Source organism: Drosophila arizonae, chromosome X (assembly GCF_054131065.1).
Source record: "Drosophila arizonae isolate 15081-1271.41 chromosome X, UAZ_ARI_1.0, whole genome shotgun sequence".
In the NCBI taxonomy this organism is placed as follows: domain Eukaryota; kingdom Metazoa; phylum Arthropoda; class Insecta; order Diptera; family Drosophilidae; genus Drosophila; species Drosophila arizonae.
This window is the reverse complement of record NC_142927.1, coordinates 10,096,299-10,116,457: the sequence shown is the minus strand read 5'-3', so window position 1 is coordinate 10,116,457 and position 20,159 is coordinate 10,096,299. Positions and strand designations below refer to the sequence as shown.

General features: G+C 42.3%; 3 protein-coding genes and 1 long non-coding RNA gene across 6 annotated transcripts; 3 read left to right on the top strand and 1 right to left on the bottom strand.

Annotated features, from left to right (window-relative positions):
* The first annotated feature begins 90 nt into the window (after positions 1-90).
* sol (calpain 15 small optic lobes) lies at positions 91-9,125 on the top strand. 3 transcript variants are annotated; one of them, XM_089473797.1, is made up of 9 exons: positions 91-221; positions 488-920; positions 1,633-2,447; positions 2,512-3,688; positions 5,180-5,475; positions 5,897-7,989; positions 8,113-8,379; positions 8,441-8,583; positions 8,649-9,125. In XM_089473797.1, the coding sequence occupies exons 2-9, from the start codon at positions 565-567 to the stop codon at positions 8,824-8,826; spliced, it is 5,325 nt and encodes a 1,774-aa protein (XP_089329923.1). In that variant the 5' UTR covers positions 91-221; positions 488-564; the 3' UTR covers positions 8,827-9,125. The 3 variants fall into 3 exon arrangements, with proteins under 3 accessions (XP_089329923.1, XP_089329922.1, XP_089329924.1); XM_089473796.1 differs by having other exon boundaries at positions 130-221; positions 346-920; XM_089473798.1 differs by lacking the exons at positions 91-221; positions 488-920 and adding an exon at positions 963-1,231.
* A 367-nt stretch (positions 9,126-9,492) lies between these two features.
* Septin1 (Septin 1) lies at positions 9,493-13,133 on the top strand. The gene is made up of 4 exons (XM_018014468.2): positions 9,493-9,652; positions 10,861-11,053; positions 11,124-11,382; positions 11,443-13,133. The coding sequence occupies exons 1-4, from the start codon at positions 9,590-9,592 to the stop codon at positions 12,065-12,067; spliced, it is 1,140 nt and encodes a 379-aa protein (XP_017869957.1). The 5' UTR covers positions 9,493-9,589; the 3' UTR covers positions 12,068-13,133.
* Positions 13,134-13,425: 292 nt separating this feature from the next.
* waw (Translation factor waclaw) lies at positions 13,426-20,149 on the top strand. Its single transcript, XM_018014460.2, has 4 exons — positions 13,426-14,025; positions 14,083-15,504; positions 15,563-15,710; positions 20,084-20,149. The coding sequence occupies exons 1-3, from the start codon at positions 13,573-13,575 to the stop codon at positions 15,686-15,688; spliced, it is 2,001 nt and encodes a 666-aa protein (XP_017869949.1). The 5' UTR covers positions 13,426-13,572; the 3' UTR covers positions 15,689-15,710; positions 20,084-20,149.
* Positions 18,825-19,834, bottom strand: LOC149267875 (uncharacterized). The gene is made up of 2 exons (XR_016270981.1): positions 19,696-19,834; positions 18,825-19,478 (listed from the first exon to the last, which is right to left on the bottom strand). It is a non-coding gene; the product is annotated as an uncharacterized LOC149267875 (long non-coding RNA).
* Positions 20,150-20,159: the final 10 nt, after the last annotated feature.

Below are 20,159 nucleotides of genomic sequence, written 5' to 3'. Positions count from 1 at the left end.
TATTTCAGTAACGTACAGATATTTTATAAGCTTACATCATATAGAAGATTCTGCCACATATCCTTATCAATGTTACACGATATTCGTGTGACACGATGCTCACGAGGAGTCATCTCAACAATCACTAATCTATCGTTCATCAGTAGGTTTGGTGGGCTGGCTGGATGGATGGCTGGTGCTACAAGCAATATTGTTGCTCAAGGATCTGTATCTACAATAAGGTTGGCCCACAATATATATACTAAATATGTGTTGTGGTGCAACAGTTCAAAATATTAAATCGGGCGCGCGCGGCGTGAGATGTGTTAAATGCAATTAACAACGGCTGGCTGTGAATTTTTTTAGAACTTCCTTCCACCAATCAGCAACTGGCCCCGGCCCCCTGCTCCCTCTCTCTCTCTCTTTCTCTCTCTTTCCCACTCTCTCTTTCTGTCCTTCTCTCTTGCTCTGTCTTTCTGTCTATCTTTATCTCACTCATCACATACAGCATTGTCGTGAACTGTTGTGCGAATTTGTCGAATGTGAAATTTCAATTGTTGTATTAATACAAGTTGCCGCTGCAATATGGGCACTATATCATCCGTACTGCAATGGTCGTGCGCCAAATGCAATACCATCAATCCGACCGAATCATTAAAGTGTTTCAATTGTGGCACTGTGCGTAAGGTATTTCCCAGCCCTACCGCAACAATCTATCAGCAAACGACACAATCGCGTTCTCAGCCATCGCGACACCAAAGCAGTTGGATACATCAGCAGCAGCAGCAGCAGCAACAGCAACAACAACAGCAGCAGCAGCAATATCAACATCGTCAGCAACGACATCACGAAAACCTGGTTGCAGGCTCTGCAGAGCTGGCCGCCGAGTGTGATGAGGAGGAGGTCGCGACAATTGTTGATAAGCACAAAGCTGTGACCAGGTAAGCACACATACATACGTACAGCCATATACAGACATACGCATACACTTGTGCGTGCGTGCATGTGTGCGGGTGCACACAAAAGCTCCAGCCATCGTTTACCGTTACACCAAACAAAACTGAAACTGCATGTGTGTGTGGATGTGCGAGTGCGTGCGTGTTTGTCCTTTTCTTGTTCTCTCTGTCTTCCCCTCTGTGGATAACTGTGGGTTTGTGTGCATGTCCGTGCGTGTCTGTTTGTGTATTGTACACAGAGTATACACAATAACAACAACAACAATTGAAGTAACTGCAGCAACAACAAATAAGCTGTAAAAACTGTCTTTCTTTTTTATAGTTTTTTTTTTGTTTTTTGGGGAAAATCGATGGGAAAGAAACGCAAGTTTGTTTACAATTTTATTGATTCCGAGCTTTGGCTGCGCGTCACAAGTGAAAAGGCACAACAAAAGTCAGACAATTGATTTAAAAAATATATAAATTAAAAAAAGTAATTGCAACATTAGTGCAAAAATAGCAGAAGAAGAAGCAGCAGAAGAACGCTTAACAAAATTGAGTGATCTGGCCACATTGAAATCAACTTTTTGCAATTCCAATTTTGCATTTGCAGCTTTGACAGTTAACCAAATTTTAACTGTTTGCCCATTTGCCCTTGCATATGTTTTGTTTTTGGATTTGCCTTTTTGTTCGCTCCCAATTTGCTCTCTTATTGCAGAACTGAGCACAACAACCAAAAGCAACAACAGTCCGGACACGTTTACAAATCGCTGCTGCGCGGCTGTTTGAAGCGTCCGCAGCGCAATAGCCAGAATTTGCCAGCCAATTGCATTGACTGCGAGGAGACGCGCAAATATATTAAGAACTCTATCGAGTTGTATCGACATTTTTCGAATCCGGCATTGAATCGGCGCTGGATTTGTCACGCCTGCGATACGGACAACAATTCAGTGACATGGCATTGTGTTATCTGCGATACCGTTAGTTATCTGGCGCCCATCTATAAGGAGACGTTATGCACGCGAAGGCATGAGTCAACAGCAGCAACTGGAGCAGCAACAACAGCAGCAGCATCCACAGCAGTCACAGCTGGCACACAGTCACAGCTGGAACTAAGTAGCAGCAGCAGCAGCAACAGTGGCCTCGGCGCCAACAGCAGCAGCAGCGGCGGCACAGTCGGCGCTGAGCAACAGACAGCAGAGGAGTCACTTCCACATCATTCGCAGCTGGATGCACAGTCGGAGGAGCAACATTCCAATCGGCGTCATTTGAGATCTCGCCGTTTCGCCTACTTTCGACGCACCCAAAGTCTGAGCAATTCCATAGATAAGAGCCCAGCCCTGACCCAGGCAGCAATCGCCTCTTCATCCTCATCCTTTGCGGCCGCCTCGGCACGCAGCTGTCACATTTGCTACGTCAGCAATTTGGGTAAAGACATTTTCAATTTGCCCTACGTAGCATCAATCAGCTATCAGCAACAACACCAACCTCTGCAGCAGCAGCAGCAGCAACAGTTGCTGTCACACAAGACCAGTAAGTTCTGGCCCAGACACACCCAAATCCAGATCTTCTCATTCACTATCCTCTTTTCTTCCAGCTGTTGCGGATGCCATACAGCGCTTGCCGCCGCCGCCCGTTGCATGCAGCAATTCGCGGTTTGCCATTGCCAATGATACATTCTGTCGTCGCAAGCAGAACAACAACAATAAGAATCTAAATAATAGAGTTCGCGACGGCTGCGCCAAGAAGAAGTATAATTTTACCATTACAACGCTGTCAAGATCAGCCAAGGGATCCACTGCAATAACAACAACAGCAGCTGCAACAGGAGGAGCAGCATCAGCTACAGCTGTGGCAACTGCCGCTGCTGGCGCCGTCAAGCCAATGCGCCAGTCGCAGCTTAAACAGCGTGAGTGTAACAACAGCAGCAACAATAGAGCACAGCAAATCAGTAACAGCAACAGCAACAGCAACAGCAACAGCAACAACATCACTAACAGCGGCAACAGCAGCAGCAGCAGTGGCTCTCAGTTTACTATACCGCGCAATGGCGTTTTTATAGCTGTTAACGAATGGTCGGAGCCAGCAGCACGGAGCAGCAATAGCAACAGCAGCAGTGGCAGCAACAGCAATCGCCACAATATGCAGCACTGTGATATAACAAGCAACAATAACAATGCCAACAACAGTAGCAGCAGCAACAGCAATAGCAACAATAACAGCAGCAGCAGCAGCAGCAGCAACAGCAGCAGTAGCAATAACAATTGCATTGCTAGCAATAAACTGAATCAGCAGCTATATGAGAACGAATGTGTTGCCATTGCACAGCAACAACAACAGCAACAGATGCAGCAGCAACAACTACAGCAGCAACAGCAGCAGCTTAGATCAGAGCCCATGGCACCAATTTATGCGCAGGTTAATAAACAGCACAAGCTGCACAAAAAGAAGCTTAGCAGCAATGAGACACAGCCGGCAGCAACAACAGCATTGCTGCTGGGCAACAACAATAGCAGCAGTAGTCATAGCAACAACAGCAGCTTCGATGTCAGCGAAACAACAGCAGCAACAACAGCAGCAACTAATGAGCACAGCAGCAGCAGCAATGACGCCAATTATATGGAAGCTGATGCCATCACAACAGCAACAGCAGCAGCAGCTGCATCAGCAGCAGCTACAAATGTTGCAACAACAACAGATTATTATCACGCATCTGAGCATTCGATATACGCCAAGGTGTGGAAGGGACCGCGCAAAACGACTGAATCCAAAATGTATGCAGCAACAATAATAATCTTAGCAATAACAACAACAACAACAACAACAGTAGCAACAAGAACACAATTAACAAGAGCAGCAACAGCAACAATCGCAGCTAGCTGACATTTGATACCCGCAGCAAGAACATATCAAATATGCTTTTATTTTAACATTGTTAATTTTCTGCTGTTTATTAATTACTGTGCACAGCTTAGTCATACGCAATTTAACCTACAGACACTCACACAAGCATATATATGTATATGTATATATACTTATATAAGTTTGTGCGATTTCTAGATTTCGTTTATGGTTTGCGCTACGCTTGACTGTTCATACCCTAACGATAACGAGGCCAAGTGCATAGCTAGCCCAAGTTAATCAGAGTTTAACAGAGTATCTGAGTGTAGATATACCCTTAATGAGTAGCAATTAATCTTAAATTATATAGATATTTGTAGGTTTTTTATTTAGCATAAAAAATTAATTAAATCAGTACTTACTTCAGTAACAATTTCCTAAGTAGGCCTATAAATAACAATTAATTAAATTAATTAAATCATAGATCGCTGATTAATATTCACTAATGACAAATATTGCTGAATTAGTGCATTTACCAAATATTTAATTAGATTAGCTATAATTGAATACATAATAATTAAGCCATTTATTAGCACTAGCTAATTAAGTAATTAATGCTAAGTAATTTGGAATAATATTAATATAGTAATTAATGAATAGTTATTTATTAAGATTAAAATTAACTGAGAGATAGTTAATATTTACTAGACTAATTTTAATGAATCGTAATTAATCATTTATGAAGTTTAATAGGGGCTAATTACTTAACTAACTTAATGTAATTAAGAACTAGCCAACAGTAGAGTAGTTAAATAAGTAGTTAAATAACAATGAGTTATAAGTTAAGACTGATATAAAGACTTCTTTTGTGATATTAATTAATTAGAATTAAATTCAGTATTAAATAATTTTTAAATTTTTAAACAAAATGTAAGTTCACATAAAGATAATTACGTTAGTAATTAAAAATCATTAATTTAATTGAGATTTTGTATGTAAATTAAGACCAGGTCATACTTAAGCTAATATGTGTATTACAGGGTATCTGTATGTGCGACCCCGTCAAGCTCAAAGCTCAGCTCTTATCAGCTTCGTTACTTCTAATTGCGTGTGACTCACATTATCATTTCGTTAGCGTATTCGTTGCTTCGGCTCGCTGATAACAAAAAAAAAAAAAGGAATTTATTGTTTATTTATTTTATTTTTTCCATTTTTGCGAATTAAAAGGCAATCAACGGTTGCTGCAGCAGCAAAGACTTTGCTTCTATTTTGTTTTTGCTCTAATTGTTGTAATTATTTCATTGGTTTTTCATTTGATTTGCCTGCAATTTAATTGTGCGTGAGTTTTTTTTTCTTTGCACCAATACTAACTCTCTCTCTCTCTTTTTCTGTTTGTTTCTGTCTCTCTCTTTCTCTTTGTTTAGCACACATGAGGCAGCAACTGGCTTGGCGTCGACACCGGCCAGCAGCAGCAGCAACAGCAATCGCCTCATTGTTCAAGCGGCGCGCAACGACAATAAACCGCAATCGATGCTTCTGCAAGGCAGCCGCAAGATGTGGACATGCGGCAAATGTTCCTATGCCTACAATCGTCTCTGGTCCGAATCCTGTGAGATGTGCGAGACATTAGCCAAGCAGCAGCAACAGCAGCAGCAGCAGCAACAGCAGCAGCACCAGCACCAGCAGCTGCAGCTGCATCAGGCGGAGCTACCAGCATCCAGTAAGTGCTTACCATGTGATTGACTGATTGATTGAGATGACTGATCAACTCAGATACGTGTGATTGATTGTGGAGCGGCTGATGGAATCAGAGCGTTAGGGCTTGAGCAACTGATTGACTGATTGACAGACTGACGAATGAAATTATGATGACTAAATACTGGAAGAACTGCATGATAGATTGATTGATTGATCTGCTTTGTTATCTGACGGCCAAAATGATTGACAGACATTGATAGACTGCTAACTGCTGCGCTGATTGATTGATTGATTGACCAATGAACTGCTTTAAGTCTGGATTCTTATGAATAAATGAATATATATGTTGATTGATGAATCAATTACATGATTCATGATTGATTGATTGATCTATGTTTATTTGATTGACAACAAGTCTCTCCTCCTGCTCCACACCTTTGCAGTTGCTGTGGAGCCACGCAACGATGAGCCCTGGACATGCAAGAAGTGCACCCTGGTCAACTACTCAACGGCAATGGCCTGCATCGTCTGCGGCGGCTCCAAGCTGAAGAGCATCTCCTCGATCGAGGACATGACACTGCGCAAAGGTGAATTCTGGACCTGCAGCCATTGCACACTGAAGAATTCGCTCTCCGTCGGCCTGTGCAGCGCCTGCAAATCGATGCGTTTGCTGCCAGTCGATTCGATACGCGAACGACCCGATGGCCAGTCCTATGAAGAGCAGGATCCGGCGGCTGGCAGTCAGACGGCGGGTGAACTGAATACGCCGACGGCGACGCCAACGCAGCTGCAATTGCCGCCAGTGGCGCATCGCAATTCGCGCAGTCCCTCGCCCAGATCGGCAGCGGGAGCAGCCGCTGCAGTGGGCGGGCCGGCAGCAGGAGCAGCGGCAGCATCAGCAGCCGCCGCAGCAGCAGCAGCGGCTGCGATCCAGCTGCAACAGCAACAGCAGCTGCAGCAGCAGCGCAGCTCCTCGGGCGCCATACCGAAGCGTCACAGCACCGGCGGCTCAATAGTGCCACGGAACATATCGATGGCCATGCCTGCTCCCACAGCCAGCTCATCCTACAATCTGCAGCAGCAGCAGCAGCAACAGCTGATCCTGCCGGGCAGTTCGATCAAGAAATGGCAGTGTCCCGCCTGCACCTATGAGAACTGCGCTGCATCTGTTGTCTGTGACATTTGCTCGAGTCCGCGAGGCCTGATGCAGGCGGTGCTCAGCGAAGCGCTCGCCCGCAAATCGATGCGCATCACGGCGCTGGGCACCGAAATACGCCAGGAGAGCAAACTAATGGAGAATCTGCGCCAGCTGGAGGAGACAGAGGCACTAACCAAATGGCAGAATATCATACAATATTGCCGGGACAATAATGAGCTGTTCGTCGACGATTCGTTTCCGCCGGCCCCGAAGAGCTTGTACTACAATCCGGCGAGCAGTGTGACCGATGGCGGCAACCCGGTGGTGCAATGGCGTCGGCCACACGAAATCAATTGCGATGGCGGCGCATATCCGCCGTGGGCCGTGTTCCGTACACCATTGCCGTCGGACATCTGTCAGGGTGTCCTGGGCAATTGCTGGCTGCTGAGCGCCCTGGCTGTGCTGGCGGAGCGCGAGGATCTGGTGAAGGAGGTGCTGGTGACCAAAGAGATCTGCGCCCAAGGCGCCTACCAGGTGCGCCTCTGCAAGGATGGCAAATGGACCACGGTCCTGGTGGATGATCTGTTGCCGTGCGACAAGCGCGGCCACCTGGTCTACTCGCAGGCCAAGCGCAAGCAGCTCTGGGTGCCGCTCATTGAGAAGGCAGTGGCCAAAATTCATGGCTGCTACGAGGCACTCGTCTCGGGACGGGCCATCGAGGGCCTGGCCACGTTGACGGGCGCACCCTGCGAGAGTATACCGCTGCAGGCCAGCTCACTGCCGATGCCCAGCGAGGATGAGCTGGACAAGGATTTGATATGGGCTCAGCTGCTGAGCTCGCGTTGTGTACGCTTCCTGATGGGCGCCAGTTGTGGCGGCGGCAACATGAAAGTGGATGAGGAGGAATATCAGCACAAGGGTTTGCGTCCACGGCACGCCTACTCGGTGCTGGATGTTAAGGATATACAGGGACATCGATTGCTGAAATTACGCAATCCCTGGGGCCATTATTCGTGGCGCGGCGATTGGTCCGACGACTCGGGCTTGTGGACGGATGATTTGCGCGATGCCCTAATGCCGCATGGCGCCTCCGAAGGCGTCTTCTGGATCTCGTTCGAGGATGTGCTAAACTACTTCGATTGCATTGACATTTGCAAAGTGCGCTCCGGCTGGAACGAGGTGCGTCTGCAGGGCACTCTGCAGCCCCTCTGTTCCATTTCATGTGTCCTGCTCACCGTGCTGGAGCCTACCGAAGCGGAATTCACGCTCTTCCAGGAGGGTCAACGCAACTCGGAGAAATCACAGCGCTCCCAATTGGATCTCTGCGTTGTCATCTTTCGCACACGTTCACCGGCAGCGCCAGAGATTGGACGACTGGTCGAGCATAGCAAGCGACAGGTACTGGATATGCCCTGAGCTCAGTTTCAGGCAGATCCTAGAGATTAACATAAAGCTTGAGCTCTGCTTAATCCTTGCCCTCAGTCTCTCCAGCTTCCTCATCCATTTGATGTTCGTTTGCAGGTTCGCGGCTTTGTCGGCTGTCACAAGATGCTGGAGCGGGATATCTATTTGCTAGTGTGTCTGGCCTTCAACCACTGGCACACGGGCATCGAGGATCCGCATCAGTACCCGCAATGCATATTGGCCATACACAGCTCCAAGCGTTTGCTGGTGGAGCAAATAACGCCTTCGCCTCATTTGCTGGCGGATGCGATCATTAGCTTAACCCTGACCAAGGGCCAAAGGCATGAGGGACGCGAAGGCATGACGGCCTACTATTTGACCAAGGTATGCAGAGTGATTTGATTTGTCTAGACTATTTGACTAACTACCGTCTTCCCATTTCTAGGGCTGGGCTGGTTTGGTGGTCATGGTCGAGAATCGGCATGAGAATAAGTGGATACACGTCAAGTGCGACTGCCAGGAGAGCTATAATGTGGTCTCAACGCGTGGTGAACTCAAAACTGTGGATTCTGTGCCGCCGCTGCAAAGGTAAAGGGAGGAGTACAGGGTTTTGTAGGCACATCTAATGATTCTTTGATTTCGCTTCCAAATAGGCAAGTGATCATTGTGCTCACCCAACTGGAGGGCAGCGGCGGCTTCAGCATTGCCCATCGGCTAACGCATCGTTTGGCCAATTCGCGTGGCCTTCACGATTGGGGTCCGCCGGGCGCCACCCACTGTCCGCCCATTGAAAATGTGCACGGGCTGCATGCGCCGCGCTTGATAACATAATCGATCACTACAATGGAGGAGGTGTGGCATTAGTTCAAAACAAAAGCGTAAAACAAAAACACAATATATATATATTTATATTTATATGTATGTATCTATGTGTATTCCTTTCGCCGTTTGCCATCATTTTGAATTTAAGTTGGTTTTCCTATTATTTTTCGAGTATTTTTGCATATTCTAGTCGATGTTTTGTCACTCATACATATAGATATACATATTATATATAAATATATATTATATGTTTATATATAAATACTAAAAAAAATGAAATAAATGTGAATTATATAGTTAAAAACAAACTGGTCCTTCTAATTTCATTCATGTTGCGCATCGAATGTGAATATACATATAAATAAATACATTCGAATATACATTTGTAGATACATTCAAATTTAACGGTTCTTCATAGTGCTTACATATATATTACTTTACTTAATTTTGATGACTGATTTAATATTTAATTAGCGGCTACTTTTTACATTAATTAACATATGAATTATTAACACAAAGAATTAATATGAAATTAATAATAATTTAATTTGATCTGTTTAAGGTTGCCACTGTATTATATTTTCAATCTACAGAGCAGAGCTGCCAACTCGCATTATTATTGCACAAAAATAAAAGATACAATATCTTAAACCGCTTCTACTATGTAAGTATTTTCGATTACTTTCGATACAATGTGGTAACTTTCGTATAGGTACTAGCGGGTCACACTGTATGCTCTTCAGTGTGTGTTGGTTCTAGTTCATTTCAGTTCATGAGCAACATATTTTGTTCGTCATTTAATTTTTGTTTTTTTAATATGGCTGATACAAAGGGTGTAAGTAATATTTACCGAATTCCACAAATACTACTGCACAATTGCAAAAACGTGTGTACTGTATAATATACGTGAATACTAAGTGATACCATATAGGGCGCGGTTTTAGTGAGCGTTTCAATCCCCGCTCGCGACGACGATGGCGTTCTTGTTTTGTATATGTGTGTTTGCGGCTTATCATGCAAATTCCTCATGTTAGTAGTGTGCAATATGCAATTTGCTGTTGCAGCAAATCCACATCAACTGAAATATTCATCATTGCTTATGTATATGTTTTGTGTATACTGTGTGTGAGTTCATTTTAATTTATCGTCGCTTAAGATTCAAAATTGGTTCATCCAAAAGTGCATGATTCATTGAAGCCGGCATATAAAAAGGCGTCGCCGTAATCTGAATTATCTTCCTTTGTTGCGGCCTGTGACCTACATAATGTAAATGCTTATGTATGTGAAAGCATATGTACACGCTGATCACAATGTCAATGGCTTTAAGTACTGTTTTGTACGTACTTGGACAGCGATATACATATGAAAAATAATAAATACATATGTGCGTGTACTTATCAGCACATGTTTATGTGTGTGTACACGGCTTAGGCATGCAAGAGAAACTCGCGCGTGTCTGGCATTTCAAAATAACGCCGCCACTTTCTTTGAACCAGGCTTCGATGTCTGCCGGCCCCCCGCAGACACGAACTGCACAGTTATTGATAGAGATGGGTGCGTGTCAAGACTTCCAACAAGACTCGACACGAGCACGACGACAAGCAACAAGACACATATTCTTGTTATGTTTATAAAATTATTAAATACTCCAATATTAAAATGATCATATAAAGCTCTAAAAAAGCACAGTTTATTAAATACATTCTGTCTTTGTTTTCTTTGTTTATTTTATAATTGCTATTTATATTTGATTAATGAGCTAGAATGCTTTAATTGCTTCGAATCTAAATAATTTCAAATTTCACGCAAGCTTAAATTATATTATATGGACTTAATTTGTAAATCGGTTATGAATATTTTGCAAATATATCGTATTGTGTCACGAGCGCAGCTCTAGTCATGCTTGGCTTGCAAGTGCATGAGAGAGGGAGTGCGAGTGAATAAGAGAGAAATTGCAGCAAATAGATAAGCAGCCCGATGACTCAACCACATTTTAATAAATATTTAAATTGATTTTAATTATTACTTCTGTCTGCGCTGCAGTTTTCGAGCATTGAGACACCCGGCTATGTGGGCTTTGCCAATTTGCCCAATCAAGTGCATCGCAAGTCCGTGAAAAAAGGCTTCGAATTTACGCTGATGGTTGTCGGCGAATCGGGCTTGGGCAAATCGACGTTGGTAAACAGTTTATTTCTCACCGATTTATATCCGGAGCGCATTATACCTGATGCCATAGGTAAGCAATATATGGATATATTTATGAGGGTATATGGGTAATTACTTATTAAATGATTCGTGTTAAACAGAAAAACAAAAGCAAACTGTAAAGCTGGAGGCATCGACCGTAGAAATTGAGGAGCGGGGCGTTAAGCTTCGTCTAACGGTAGTCGACACACCTGGCTTTGGCGATGCCATCGATAATTCAAATAGTTTTAACGCCATATTCGAGTACATAGATGAGCAATACGAACGCTTTCTCCAGGACGAAAGCGGACTAAATCGTCGCAATATTGTGGACAATCGCATACATTGTTGCTTCTACTTCATATCGCCGTTCGGCCATGGGTATGTCACTGCCAGTATATGTCTAGTTTGTAGAAATTCATATTCAATTCTCTGTTATAGCCTAAAGCCTCTCGATGTGGAATTCATGAAGAAACTGCACTCGAAGGTGAACATTGTGCCTGTAATTGCCAAAGCCGATTGTTTAACAAAGAAGGAGATATTGCGTTTGAAATGCCGCATCATGCAGGAGATTGAGAGCCATGGCATTAAAATATATCCACTGCCCGACTGTGATTCAGATGAGGATGAAGACTACAAGGAGCAAGTGAAGCAATTGAAGGAAGCTGTGCCTTTCGCCGTCTGCGGCGCTAATACTCTGCTCGAGGTGAAGGGGAAAAAGGTGCGCGGTCGCCTCTATCCATGGGGTGTTGTTGAGGTTGAGAATCCGGAACATTGTGATTTTATCAAACTGCGCACCATGCTCATCACACACATGCAGGACCTCCAAGAGGTTACCCAAGAGGTGCACTATGAAAACTATCGTTCCGATCGCCTTGCCAAGGGCATCAAAGGCAAAGAGAATGGCATCAAATCAGATCGAATCGATACGAATGGCTCGACACAAGTGGGCGTAAATAGTGTGCTATCCGAGAAGGATCGCATACTGCAAGAGAAGGAGGCAGAGCTGCGTCGCATGCAGGAGATGCTTGCACAAATGCAGGCGCGCATGCAGGCACAAAAATGAGCAGCTTAAACAGAAGATGAGATGAGATGAGAGCGTAGCACGTATTGTGCAATCTACACATACACACACACACATACATACCTTTTTTTAGATACATATATATATCTATATTTTGTACGCAGTTTTTAAGTTGCGATTGCGATCGCTAGTCTATTCGCTTAGTTATGCATTTTATACACACACACACACACACGAATATATTTATATATGTATATTTATTGATATATATCTGTGTCAGACATATATATATCTTTTATATATATCTTTGTAATCTGCAATTGCCACACAAGCAATTTGCAAGCTATGCTCCAATTTAAAACTGGAATGTTCAATCTCAAGGTATTTGAACCACAGACACACACACACACACAAACATATTTACACACAACCACAGACTTCATATCACTCCTAAGATAAAAGATCAAGAAATGAACATGATTAACAAACTGTATTCCTATTATATATTTAGACGCAGTCGTCTTCGATATTACAAATTTGAATTATGTGTAATCTTTTTTTTTTTAAATTATATTTGTACGCTGTAACGCATTTAAGCTTAAGTTAAAAGAAAACAAACAAATTCTGCCGATGTTAAAATAATTGATCTGTTTATTAGTCTCAAGAAAGTAAGAAAAGAAAAAAAGGATAATGATGAATGATCTGTTGATCAACTGCAACCGTGTTATATTAAAACTTTTCAATTACTTAATTATTTGAAAAGTGCGTAAAATGTTTATTCATAACTAAAGTTAAGTAAATTCAGTTGAGCGTTAAACTATTGAGCTAATATATATAATCTATCTATATATATATATACATATATCAACTTACTCTATCGTATGTACATTTATTTTGTATTTTTATCGTGTATACTTTAAATATTTTATGTATTATGTTTAAAAATTTTTACTTACATGTAAAATCCACAATATGCAATTGCTTAATAAGTTTAAAGCTCAAGCTAAACCGAATCCTTATTGTCCTGTATATGAACAATTTGAATCTTTAACATATTCCTCTATAAATATATATATATATTATATGCTTTTTATACAATTTCTAAAAATATTTGCGTTCACAATTTATTTCGAAGTTTTGATTTTTTAAGGAATTTAAATGGACTATAAATTTGTAAACACATTCATTTCGATCTTTCTTTAAGTCCAAAATCAATTAGGCACAACAGAGCTGTTGATAATAATTGAAGATTACTATGCTTTGTCGCTGACCTTTAGTACCTTTAACTAATAAATATTTAATTTAAACTTAATATGGTCAAACGGCAGACGGCGCTGCCACCTGTGTTTAAAAATACTAAATCATCTATTGTGAATGTAGTGCAGTTGCATATGCTGAGCTGCTTATCAGTCGTATTTGACATAAGTTGGCAGCCCCTGCTTTTAACTCACATGTTGTGCGGTAACATCCACAGAATGTGCCGGCATATTTCTCATTGAAAGGAACACAAAATAAAATGTGCTGTAAATAGGAAAACACATAACAAAATGTACAAGACAATATGCCGCACATTGATGCGAACAACTGGCCCAGGCATATGGAAGCGCCGCACACTATTCACGACCTTCGTTCGCTTGGAGAACAAAGCCGATGCAAAGGCGAAGGGCACGGCGGGCACAGAAGCAGGGGCAGCATCCAATTTATCGCAGGAGGCACTGCTCCAGGAGTTCAGTCGAATGCCTGTCAAGCGTATACGAAACTTTAGCATCATTGCGCACGTGGACCATGGCAAGAGCACTCTAGCAGATCGTGTGCTGGAGCTAACGGGTGCCATTGCACGCAATGCTGGACAAAATCAGGTGCTTGACAGTCTGCAGGTGGAACGAGAACGCGGCATCACAGTCAAAGCACAAACAGCTTCCATATTCTATCAGTATAAGAAGGAGTTATATTTGCTAAACCTAATCGATACACCTGGCCATGTGGACTTCTCCAATGAGGTACGTTGTGGCCTTGGATATGTTGTATGATGGGATATATATGATTTCATCTTGCAGGTCTCTCGCTCGTTGGCCGCATGCGATGGTGTTATTCTCCTCGTAGATGCCTGCCACGGCGTGCAAGCGCAGACTGTGGCCAACTTCCATCTGGCCAAGCAGCGACAGCTGGCCGTTGTGCCGGTGCTGAATAAGATAGATATCAAGCATGCTCAGCCCGACCAGGTGGCCAAGGATATGCAATTATTATTTGGAATTGATCCAGACAGCGTCTTGCGTGTTTCAGCTAAACTAGGCACAGGAGTTGCTCAAGTGCTGGAGCGTGTCATTGAGACAATCCCCCCGCCGAATGTTGAGCGAGAGAGCGCATTTCGTGCGTTAATCTTCGACAGCTGGTTCGACAAATATCGCGGGGCACTGAATCTCATTTATGTGCTAAACGGTCAGCTAAATGTGGGCCAGGAAATACAGTCGCTGGCCACCAAAAAAATGTATCCCGTGAAAAGTTTGTCCGTACTACGTCCAGCTGAGTCCGCCGTTGAGAGTTTGTTGGCCGGCCAGGTGGGCCTCGTTGGTTGCAATATGCGCAACAGCAAGGAGTCCATCATTGGAGACACAATACATCTAAAACATCAGACAGCTGAGGCTGCTGGCAGCTATCGACCACAGCAACCCATCGTATTTGCGGGCGTCTTCCCTGTGGATCAGTCCAAGCACGTCGCCTTACGCAGCGCCATCGATAAAATGGTACTTAACGATTCGGCGGTCACGGTCAGTGTGGACTCTAGTCCAGCACTAGGCCAGGGCTGGCGTCTTGGCTTTCTCGGTCTGCTGCACATGGAGGTCTTCTGTCAGCGGCTGGAGCAGGAGCATGGCGCTGAGCCCATTATAACCGCCCCCTCCGTAACGTATCGCATCGTTCTACGCAATCCGAAGTTGATTAAGCAGCATGGCAGGAACACACTGGAAATATCGAATGCAGCATTGCTGCCCGAACCGACCAGCATTGAGGAGTACTACGAGCCACTTGTCCTGGGCACCATTATAACGCCCACTGAATATGTGGGTCAGGTAATTGGATTGTGTGTGGAGCGACGCGGCCTGCAGCAGAGCTCTGTAAATATCGATGAATCGCGCATATTGATGAAGTATGTTCTGCCGTTAAGCGAAATCATATTGGACTTCCATGATCGCCTGAAATCCCTTAGCTCTGGCTATGCCAGCTTCAGCTACGAGGATCATGGCTATCATCCCACTCAACTGGTGCGTCTTGATATACATTTAAATGGGCGGCCAATCGAGGAATTGTGTCGCATTGTGCATGTCAGCAAGGCCACAGGTGTGGCTCGTCAAATGGTGCACAAGCTTAAGGATCTCATACCCAAGCAGATGGTACAGATTGCCATACAAGCGTGCGTGGGCAGCAAAGTGCTTGCGCGTGAGACAATTAAAGCCTATCGGAAGGATGTAACGGCAAAGCTGGTAAGTTGCCAGACTACTACAACAAAATTAGCAGAACTTTGACTCTATTTATCGATAGTATGGCGGCGATGTAACACGGCGGATGAAGCTGCTGAAACAACAGGCCGAGGGCAAAAAGAAGATGCGCATGTTTGCCAATATTCGCGTTCCTCACGAAACATTTATCGATGTGCTCAAACGCTAAACGCATGCCAATTGCAGTTCGGGTGAGTGAGATAGGATGCTGACGCGGATGCAGTTGCTGGTGCTACTGCTGCTCGAGTGTTATCGATATCATTAATTTATATTTTTGTTGGTATTCCCGCCCGCTTATCGCTGCCAAAACAAATTATTCTACCAAACGCTTGCTTCCTCTCTCTTTCTCCCTTTTGTCTCGAGTCGATCACACTGGCCGTCTTATCATTTTGTATGCTCTTTGTCTTGAAATAAAAATAAAAACAACACGAAAGCATAGAAACTGGTATGCGTGAGTAGCGTACACATACATTCAATTGTATGCATGATTATTTATGCGTGTGTGTATCACAACACACGCAAGTAATACATATGTACATATCGGTTTTTTAATGCACTCACATTGATATAAACATTTCTACATACATATATATGTAATACATATGTATGTATGCATATATAGACATTTATGTATGTATATGTATGCGTATGCAAGTAAATGCCCTTTCTAGACTTTGCACTGGTTCATTATTTCCGTCGCTGGACCGATATTCGTTAGTTATTGTTTACATATTTAAATTTATACATTTCTTTGGTTAGTTCAACTTAAGTACATTTCTTCGATGAAACGAACTTTAATAAGATTTTAAAAAATTAAATGCATATATGTATGTATGTACATATATATGTGCATACATGTATTTAAATGCACAATTAAAATTGACGCACACCTTTCAATTAAAATAAAGAATCCCAAAATCGTTAAATTTGGCAACGCTAGTGATAAAATTGCAGAGACTTCAGCAATTTTGTTGTCATTAAATGTGCGATTTTAGTGTACTTAAGAAGAATATTCAATCAACAACTCTATGAGTGATTTAGGGTGTTTAATAGTCGTGCACTCATTGCTCATTTCGTATTCTATAAAATATACACACTGTGTACTTAGAACAGTTCGTTAACTTTTGTGTTATTCGAGTGTCATTTTCCGAATTTAAAAAACTGATTGTTCTGTCATTGTCTTTAATTGGCGACGACAAAAAAATCGAATTTCCCTGACCCTGAAAACTAGCACGCATACGCATACATTTGATGCATACCGGTATCCTACCGTAGACTGTGCGCTCTACAAACAAAACCACAGACACGCATACACACAGGCACATGAATATAAAAATATATGTATGTATATGGTATATGAGATAGCAGGTTAGAACGCTTGTGTCTTGCTCCCGGTAAGTTTTGTTTGTGAGAACGCAACAATCGAGCGAGGAGCGCGAGTGCACGAGAGAGGAACGGTATAAGACACAAACAATTGAACTCAACTGATGATGGCCGGTGGGTGTTGGGGATATTGCGGTGTGTACATGTGTGTGTGACCTTGAAAAACAATAACATTGTTGTTGTGGTTGCTGCCGCTCTGCTTTGGTGTAGGCAACGCTGGGCAAATGCAAATGCAAACAAACTGAGCAAAAATTGTTAAAATTGATTATGCAATAGCAGAAGCTTCCAATTTGCCAAAAAGTCAAAAGGGAAAGAGCATTGCACACATATTCATATATTTATACTTATACATACACACAAACACCCCTGTATACCACATACTTGTTGCAATATATCCAATCATTTATGTATGCCTCTATGTACATACTTAGTACATATATTGCATCTAAGAGAGAACACGCAGTACGTCTATCTTATTATTTTGTTTATGGAAAACATACAAATTCTTCCTGTTTCCTTAAATTTACATTTGAAAATCAGCTGTACCCAATTTTCCATAAACAACATCTCGAAGAAGAAGAGAAAGAACAGCAGTAACAGACAGTCAAACAGCTGAGTCTGAGCCCCACACGCAAGTGCCAGAGAGTCGCCAGCAACAAGAACAAAAACAAATATACTTGCTCAACTCATGTACAGTGAGAGAGAGAGAGAGAGAGAGAAAAATAGTCTCCGGGCTTATTTGTTTGTGCGATTGTACTAGGCGCACAAACACACAAGCAAAGGCAAAAGCAAAAACAAAAAATAAATACATTTTCGTTGTTTTTGTCGTTGCTGTTGCTGCTGCGCTCAATTGAACGAAACGGAGGCAACGACAACGACAACGACGACCGTTTCTCTGCCGCCGTCGTCGTCGTCTTCGATGCCACTGTCCGTACAACACACAAAAACAGTCAGTTTTCATTCTCATTTGACATCATCAACATTGAAATTAAATTAAACAAGAGCAGTACGAGTTTGATTGCGATTTCGATTCACCGATTAATTATTGGTGAAATTTAAAGTAAATTTATTTTATAAATGACAAATTTTAAGTGGTGTTTTAATTAATGCGAAGATTCTATGTTTAAGTTTTCATTTAACAAAACGCCAAAAAAAAGACTCAACGACATTTTGTTTTTCATTTTGCTTTGCCGTTTTTATTTGCAAAATAATCAGCGCGAACAAAATAACAAACGTCATCAGCTGTTCTGTGCGAGTGTGTGTGTCCGTGTGTATGCTTAAGTTGCTTTCACATACGTACATATGTATGTTTGAGTGTACGTATGTATATGTGTAAATATGGAACTGTATTATATACATATGAATATCTATAACTGTATTTCGCGCTTTGTTTTTAAATAAAAGCGTTAAAAAGCGGTATAAAATATTACAGGAAATATATATTCATATGTATGTATATGTATAAAAATTGTTGCACTCAGCCTCCCGTCTTACGCCCCCTTAATATTTAGCGACGTGAAACATAACCTACAAGCGCATTTAGAATGAGAACTTGCTTGAAGGTTACGACGCGGCGCCACAAAACACCCCCAATCCTCGCGTTTGGGAACGTCTCATCAATGGTTGCTCCGACAACGCTTTGGCCTTGACCGTGTACAAACCAACAACAACAACAAATACAGAAAGCAACGGTGTAACAGCTGACAGCTGTGCGTTGCGGCTGCACTTTTGACAGTGCAAATGCGTCAAGTGGCAACGCTGTTTAGATGGAGATGGAAGCCCAAGTGAAATATACACAAATACTTGACGTTCGCACAGCAGCGCTTTAAGCGCAGTACGTCTCTTGCATACACACACAAACGCAATCAAGTTCAAAGTAATCGCAACGAAAACGAAAAAGGCAAATCAACGGCATCGGCATCTCCCGCATACACATATAGAAACTGCGCGCATTCGCACTCTCGCTCTCACACACACATATACGCTTACACAGCTGTACACGTAGCAGTGTTCACATTTTTATTTCTTTTTTGTTTTTATTATATGAAATCCGACGGTAGCCAGGCAATCACATAAAGGAATACAACAAAATATAGTTAACAAATTCTGCAATGGTCATAGAATAAGCCAAAGTGAGCAATAAACTAAAAAATGCAAACAATGTTAATAATTAATAATTAACATGTAGCTAGGCAGGCACCAGTGTCAAATTCAACTTAACAGTTATTCGCAATAATTGGCTAGCTGGCAGCCAGTGTTTGATATTGTTGTCAGTGTTGAAAAATATTTATTGCGATTGGAAACTTCGGTTTTCGCGCTGCGTAGTTGTGTTTTTGCTGTTTTCCCCCGTTCTCTATTTCTTTACCAATTGTGCGTTTCGTTTGTGTGTACGTATATATGTGTGTTTATGTGTGTTTTATTTATGCAAGTAAGCCATAAGTATTTGTATGTTCATACATAGGTCTAGCATTTTCGATTGTTTCTCCGTGTGCCAGTTACATACATATATACGCAAGTCCATGTACATAAATATATTGCTGCTTTGTTCATGCATACATATTTACATTCATATATTGCTTAAAGTTTGCAACGAAAGAGAGAGTGAGAGTTAATTAAATTTATATCAATATCGAGTGATCAACAATTTTTTTCGTCGTTTGTTTTTGTTGCTATATTTTTCATAATATTTAATGAAAACTTAAAATGTTTGTATGTGTGTATTTATGTGTTATTTTTGTTTTGCGACTAACGGGCGCGTCAGTGCCAATGGCAAACACACACACACACGCTTACCTTTATGCATGTTCACGTCAAACGTCACACAGCTGATAGGTGTTGTTAGTGGTTGGCGCACACGCACAACCACAAAGCGAACGAGCGCTTGCAAATATCATATGTGTGCTTACTCTTGCGCTACCATTCACTTTCTCGGTATCGCTCTCTTTATCGTACGTATGCCACCCACTCTAGGTATTTTATTTTGTAAACAACTGAGAAAAGCGCGACCAGTGCTGCCAGATATGAAACAATTTTAAGCTACATTGGTAGCGCTGTCATATGTGCGCACACGTATACAATATCGCAAACATACACACAAATACATTCATGCACTAACACTGTGACATGCATTTGTGAAATTCCTATTTAAATTATTGCTTATATTTGGGTTTTTTTTTTGCAGGCGCAGCAATACCAAAAAATAAATAAATAGTCCATGCAATTAAGAAGGACGCGACGCGGCGCGTTTAATTTCACAT